At 38.2% G+C, this 7460-nt stretch overlaps 1 protein-coding gene across 1 annotated transcript in view; it reads right to left on the bottom strand.

Annotated features, from left to right (window-relative positions):
- Window positions 1-241: 241 nt before the first annotated feature.
- Window positions 242-7460, bottom strand: part of LOC104135572 (prolyl endopeptidase) — a 110924-nt gene continuing 103705 nt past the window's right edge. The window contains exons 13-14 of the mRNA XM_035888812.1: window positions 3678-3834; window positions 242-1324 (exon numbers count right to left, since the gene is read on the bottom strand). Of these exons, the coding sequence (XP_035744705.1) occupies window positions 1030-1324; window positions 3678-3834 (452 nt within the window). The 3' untranslated portion in view covers window positions 242-1029. The remainder of the gene's footprint in view (window positions 1325-3677; window positions 3835-7460) is intronic.

The raw sequence follows: 7460 nt of genomic DNA, 5'->3' as shown, positions 1-7460 counted from the left end.
TAGCTCTACAGCCTAGATGGGAAAGATATGAAATGGCAGTTCAAATACTGTGCCTGTGTCAAATCATTGGGGAGTCTGACTCCCTAATTGTTGTTCTGCAGCCAGAACTAGCTTATACATGTATGTTCAGATTTGGGCTTGTTAGAGAACGTTCTGTCAAAGGCATCAGGAAAAACTGAACTTGAACAATCTGGAAAAAGCTGTGGTTTGGGGTTGGTGTTTTGGTTTGGTTTGGTTTGGGGTTTGTTTGTTTTGTTTTTTTAAACCAGTGTCTGGTCTATTCTTCAGAAATAGAGGGCTAACAGCAGATGGGTTGTTGAAGAGTATCTGTATAGCTTGACTGAGATTACAGGGAGAATCTAAGAATTCTTTTTTCCTGGCCTCCAATTTTCTCTTCTGTGTGGAAATAGATGACAGAAGAGCAAACTGGTGACATTTTGAAGTCTCTTTGGAAACAAAGAACAATTTAGCAACATCATTATTATAGACTGTAACACACTTATGAACAGCATGTAATATAAGCTTTTTAATAATATTTGACTTAATTACCCAGATTACTGTCTCTTCAGTACCTCATGGTTATCACTGAACACCTTCAATTTACATTCTTAAGTAAGTTACTGTGTAAATAAAGTATGCTCAGAGTTCTCGTATGTGGACAGTACTTACATTTAATTACAGATGATCTGGCTATGTTTACAGGTGCAAAATACATTAAAATTGTTTACAGGAAATAAGCTCAACTAGCACTAAGCCTGGAATCTAAATGTTCACAACAGCACCGACAGTAGCTCTGCTATTTATTTTAACATGCTTTTCAAAATGTACTTTGGAACGCAGTAGAAAAGAAATTCAAAGAAATGCCAAAAAGGGGGAAGCACAGAAGATCAAAACTCCATAGCAGGCTGGATCAATAAAATATTAAACTGCAGTTCTTAAATGTAAGTACCACACCAAGTAGTAGTCTGGTTGGTCTTAAATGGTGTTAAAGCCCTTGTTTTCTAAAGGAGACCGCAATAAGCATGTTGCCTATTCAATCCAATCAAGATTTAGGCATCGTGCTATAAAAGCAAACATATCTGACACTTCTTCTATAACTTTAGCAGTCGGCTTTCCTGCTCCATGCCCAGCCTTGGTGTCAACATGGATGAGAAGCGGATTGGTTTGTTTCCGGCTTCGGCCCACAACATATTGCAGAGTTGCAATAAACTTCAGTGAATGTAGAGGGACCACACGATCATCATGGTCTGCTGTGAGAAGCAGCGTAGAGGGATACTGGATGCCATCTTCTTCTGGTAGTTTGATATTGTGAAGTGGAGAGTACCTGAGAAGAGCACACAAATGTTTACATATTTTTTTGCCTTAAGGCCCAACAAGAAGGTCCTCTCATACTGCAGTCGTCACAGTGGCATTTGATAGCACTCAGAATACTACAGTTCTCAGTTGCAGAAATCAGAATTGCGCTACTGGCAACTGATACGTGGAACTGGCCACAGATCTCTGGCTCTCAAACGTGAAGCAAGTACATTTCTTTAATTTCAGAGAGGCATATGCATACATCTCATGGAAATGCCAAAAATATCAGGAATGGGCAACGGGGAAACTGCAGCAAAACCTGTCAAGTCCGCAGCAGGCTCCATCCTGCAGTGAAACAGGGAAATTGAGACTTTTCCCCAGCATATGTATGTAGTCCAGGTCTGCATGTGGATGGCTTCTTCCCATGCAAATTTGGAAACTGTCTCTGATGGTAAGCCGCAAGTGCTGTACATTCAGTTTGCTCCCTCCAATATTTAAGCCATCTTTGAAGATGCACGTACTCTGAGGGAACGCCATGCAGGAAACTGAAAGGAGAACTCAGTTTTCCTGCTTTCAATAGATTACCTTGATTCCTACTTTTTGAGCAATGAATAACCTAAATTTCAAAATTTGCTTTCTTTGCAGGAGAATTTACATCTTTTAGCTACTGTAACATAACATAAAAGGTATATCTACATATCTCAACACAAGGTACTCTAGCATTAGAAATTAAATGTAAGTCACAACAAATTCCATCTATTTCATACTTCATTTAGACCTAGGAAGAAGGTTATATTCCTTAAATCAAGAGTAGGATACTATTTTTCCTCCTATTTCATGACAGGAAATACAGAAGGAAATTTTGCTTTATTTTTGAATAATTTCCCACTTAGAGGGATATCCATTAAGTAAGTCCAAATTATTTTTAAGAACATGTGACAATATTTGAATGTCTAACCTAACAGATTCCTGGCTTCCTCATTTTCGTCTAAGGAATAATGTAAGTGAATTTGCAGACTATGATTTGTTTTGAAAAGAAGTTAAATGATAGTTACTACATGCCACTCTATTTGCCTTATGTATTTTTTGGGCCTCTGTAAAGGCAACATCTAAGTAACATTACATATATATGTTCCTACATTTGATAAGCAATTGCCAGCTGTTGAAAAAGAAACAAAGAAATATTTCAGGTATTGCCATATAAGATGTTTCTAAAATTATGCATTGAGATTTTGTGAGTAAGCACGTGTGTAAGCATGTATGGAGCGACTCCTTCTACAGATGCATTTCTCGTAATCACAGAATGAATTTAAAACTTTGCTTGTACTTTACCTCTTCAGAATATCTGAATTCACAGGTGTGCAGAGAAGTTTTACTGTCCAAAATCATGAAGATTATATGGATTATTTTTATAACAGTTAATCTTTTTTATCCATTATCTGTTATCTATTGATAAAAGATGAATTATGAAATTTGTTAATGGTTTTGTGCACTATATTTACAAAAATGTGTTTGCCAGTGAAAGCTTAAATTAGACAACTGGAGGTTTTGAAACAATCTAATTACAATGGGCCCAACTGCTTATCTAGTATTTGGACATGACATTGATTTTTTTTTTTTTTTTTAATAGATGCTTTAGATCAAGTTAGATCTCAGTGTACTTGTAGCACATGTACTTTTTAATATCCAAACACTATTAAATTTCAGACAGCCAAATTGTTTAGTGTGTCTGAAGCATTCTTCTGGAATGTCAATCTTCATTATTAAAGGAATACAAATGCAATAACAGAAGATGAAGTTCCAGAAAAATATTTTAAAATGATGGCACTTATTCTAGCACACTCTTTATTAGCCATATCCAATGTGCAGATAATTTCTATTCTCACACAGCTGTCTCTCTCATATCTTTTTTTTTTAAAATAATCTTTCCAGACCTCTCGGCAAGGAGTTAAGAAATTAATTAATATCCTGTTATGGTCTACTGCCATTTGATTCCTACAAATAAATCCTATCCACACTGTATTATATAATTCACAATGGTGGCTGTCTCTCCCTCATCGTAAAAAATACAATTCATTTAGTGGTTCTCTTGAAAATATTCTGTTGCGACAGCCTAAAGGAGTCATTATTCAGAAAGAAAACCTTACCACTTGTAAAAGCTGCTAGTGGAACAAAGCCTTTGAAAATATGACCAGTTGACCCAACAGGGCTTTGAAGATGGTCTTTCGTGCAAAACTGACTTGGAAGGAAATGCTGAACTCCCCAAATCCAGTGTGGGAAAGGATTAAGTAATTCTTAGAATAGATATTGATTATGACAACCTGGAACTGTTGAGCAGACTATGCATTTTAACAACCACAAAAGTATTTAAAGGCACTTACTTGCACAGCCATTCAAACTGCTCTTTGCAGTCGGAGCAACCGTAGTCAGTGGTCCAAGCATGGCCAATGGTGTACTTGTGGAACTTGAGCATGTCCATCACTCCCACTTGGGCAATAGCACAACCAAATAGGTCGGGGCGCTGGTTAGCACAGGCAGCTTCGACAGGAAAACAACTCTATTAGTATTTGTATCTTAAAGAATTAAGCTCAGTGGTGAAAGGTCCACTGCCAAGTTCATGGAAGACCAACTTCCAAAAAGCTGACTTTTATAAACTCAGTTTCTTTAAAAAAAAAAAATTAAGATTGTTAAGTTAAAACAATGTGAGAAGAAATATAGATTAGCATAGAATACCTGGAGCCAAAAAAACTTCAGTATAAAATATCTGATATAAACCCAATTGCACTGGGAGAAGACTGCCAGTGAAATGAAGTCAAACAGACTTTTAAGAAAAACTGAAAGCAAATACACAAATGGGTAAAAACTATAACTCCCAAAGATGGTATGTTCAAAAGAGCTTAAGAGCTATTTCCCTGTTCCTCAGGCACCAAACATGCTGTTCTTTGAAAACTGCCTTCCAAACTAGCAAACTGGGTTTAAAGGAGAAATGCAGTTTTAAAATATGTGAGCTTTTGGACTACTGAACTGAAGTTTCCTAAACCATTCACTGTCTAAACTTTTAATGTTAGTATCAACAAAACAAAGGGCATTAAGGAGCAAAAGCCTTCCATTTACTGATGAAAGTTTTCTTCCATAATTACTATGCCAACCCATATGAAAAGAGTTTTGATAAAAGCAGACTATTACAAAATCAGAGTAACCTCATTTTAATAAAAAAAATTACTGTTATATTTTCTTTTTTTATCATTTTCATCTTCCTACTACTGGAAGGGACAATTTCTTTAAGAGTAATACTTGCCTAATATTTTAAAAATAACCACAGTAGGCCCATATAGCTCAGTGTTCAATTTATAAGAGCAGCAACTGGCAGATGCTCTGGGAAAGGGTGTTAAGCAAATACCGGGAGATATTTCCTGTACATTATCAGCTTTTGAACTAGATGTTTAGGTTTTCCCTGAGTTGGAGTTGTCTCCAGCCATCCTGTTAAACAGCCATGAAAACACATATCCTCTGTAAATACACCTATTTTCCTTTCTTAATGTTTACTCATCCAGTGTTCATCATAGTCTGTAGCAATAAGTTTTTCAATTCCAATTTCTCTTGGCTTGATTTACATCTGTTGCCTGGTGATTTTACAAATTCTCCTGCTTTTTTTTGAATTTTAAGAAATAAGAGCACGGAGATTTTCAGGTAACCACTACAATGGATGCCAGAATCCCTTTCTTAATTCAGAGCTAGTCACTGTGCATCCACACATAGGTATTCTCTTTCCCAAATTCTTGTATCTCCTCGTTTTTGTCCACTGTGAAAATGGATCATTTGTTCCCACTCTTTGCCTCCTGCTAATCAGGATAGTTCTGAGGACAGGCTGAGGGAGTTGGGCTTGTTCAGCCTGGAGAAGAGAAGGCTGCGGGGAGACCTGATTACGGCCTTTCAATACCTAAAGGGGGCCTATAGGAAAGATGGGGAAAATCTTTTTAGTAGGGCCAGCTGTGACAGGACAAGGGGTAATGGTTTTAAACTAAAGCAGGGTAGGTTTAGACTAGATATAAGGAAGAAATTCTTTACAATGAGGGTGGTGAAACACTGGAACAGGTTGCCCAGAGAGGCAGTGGAGGCCCCGTCCCTGGAAACTTTCAAGGCCAGGTTGGACTGGGCTCTGAGCAACCTGATCTAGTTAGAGGTGTCCCTGCTCCTGCAGGGGGGTTGGACTAGATGACCTCTAGGGGTCCCTTCCAACCCAAAACATTCTGTGATTCTATTCTATTCTATGATTCTATTCTATAAATAAATAACACAACCTTGCTTCCAGGTCAGCAAGAACTTTCTTGCATAGCCTTATGCATGGGAGCTTGTCAAAAGCTTTTGGAAATCCAAGAGTAACTCCTCACCCAGATCACTGTTACAAGCACCATATGCTGCCTGACTCCTTCAAATAGCTCTAATAGATTTGCAAGATGTAACTTCAGCCTCCAAAAATCTTCCTTATATGTCAGCTATTACTTATGGGTTTCAATTGGTTTGCCCATTAGAGAAGTCAGATTTACTCATCTGCAGCTAGCTTGTGGATCACCATGAACTGTTTAAAAATTGGCATTACACTTGCCCCCTTCTGTTCCTCAGATATTCAGGCTTAGTAGCCTGCAATTTCGTATCGGAGTTCACTTAGGATCTTGCGTGTGCACCATCTGGTCCTGGCAACACACTACATTTCATCTGATTTGTTCCAAAACCTCCTCTGCTGATGCTTCAACTTGAGTCAGTCCTCAGACCTTTCCCTATGAAGAGACTCTGATGCAGGGAACTCCCCATGCTCTTCAGGAGGGAATATCAATACAAATAGACCGTTTAGTTGTTCTGCTCTGACATTACCTTTCTTTAGTGCTCTTTTTACACCTCACTGACCTGTAAGTCCCACAGATCCTCTGGCCAGCTTCCTACTTCTGATGTGCATAGAAAGCTCTCATTGCTAATCTTTCTATTGGAAGCAATTTGCTCATCAGTCTCCTGTGGTTCGTCAGTTCCTGTCAGAGTTTATGCTTTACCCTATTTTCTTCATTTGAACAAAAAGAAATGAACAGAAAATTCTGTTTTCTGAAGGATGCAATTTTACTTCTGGTCATCTCTGATGTGTAACTATGCTAACTCTTCCTGTGTCCTTTCTGAGCCATTTTCATAAGGTATAAATGGTGCCTTAAATACCTGCCATGTAAAAGCTCTTTATCCTTTTAACTGGAGCTTTTGATCAGATCCTTCCCCTTTGTGTTATTTCCTTTTAGGAACATAAATTGTATACTGGTAGGAAAAAAAGCCCAAACAACTATCATAGCATTTAATTTTAGTACTCTCTATTGCAGAGTGTCTCTTGAAGCACTGTGTGTTGCTCAGGATTTTATAAAAAAAATGCTGCTCCTGTTTCCCTAAATAGTTACTTCAACAAGAAATCATTTATGGAGACACTCATCCATTCCCACTGCACCCCTGTAATTAGCCATAATACTTAATTATATGCATTAATAAACTGTAACCGAGAGCAACGATTTATTCATTAATTTTACTCCTCTACACATACTTTGAGCTTTAAAACTCAGTACAAAAGTAAGATTTCAAAACCTCAGAACCGTTTGTCAGAGCAAGCATGAGAGGTCAAACACTGCGCTTGCGTAACGGAGGTTTTCAGCTCACAGCTGTGCTGCTCTACTCAGTTTTGGGATCACACCGCAGGACAAGGAAGTCTTGTTTTGCAGTTGAATGAGGCAAGAGCTCAGGGCTCTGCACTCCTCAGAGACACCTCCTGTTAGTCAGACTAGAAGGAAACAGTATTTTGGAAGAGTGACAATACTCTTCCTTGTCATTTTTTTCTTCAATAAATGAGAACTGAGAAAATCTGGCAGTGGGTCCTTGCACGTAAAGTACGAGTTATGCTCTGTAGTGTCGCATGAACGACTACTGCAAAATTTAGTTCTGCTTCGATGGAAAAGCACTTACAAGAATCCCCTTCTGGCTCATCAAGAGCACGGAAATCCAGCTGGATTGTAACCCATCTGCAAGTGCGAGGGAAGGTTTCTAACAACAGATTTTTCAGAGCAGGGAGGTCTAGATTCCTAACACCTGTCTCCTATTGGAATGACATACACGCTTGCAGATGTCACTTGCTTCCCCTT

Source organism: Egretta garzetta, unplaced genomic scaffold (assembly GCF_000687185.1).
Source record: "Egretta garzetta isolate BGI_Z169 unplaced genomic scaffold, ASM68718v1 scaffold10, whole genome shotgun sequence".
Classification (NCBI taxonomy): Eukaryota; Metazoa; Chordata; class Aves; order Pelecaniformes; family Ardeidae; genus Egretta; species Egretta garzetta.
Note: the sequence above shows the minus strand (reverse complement) of the source record. Positions and strands in the feature narration are given on the sequence as shown.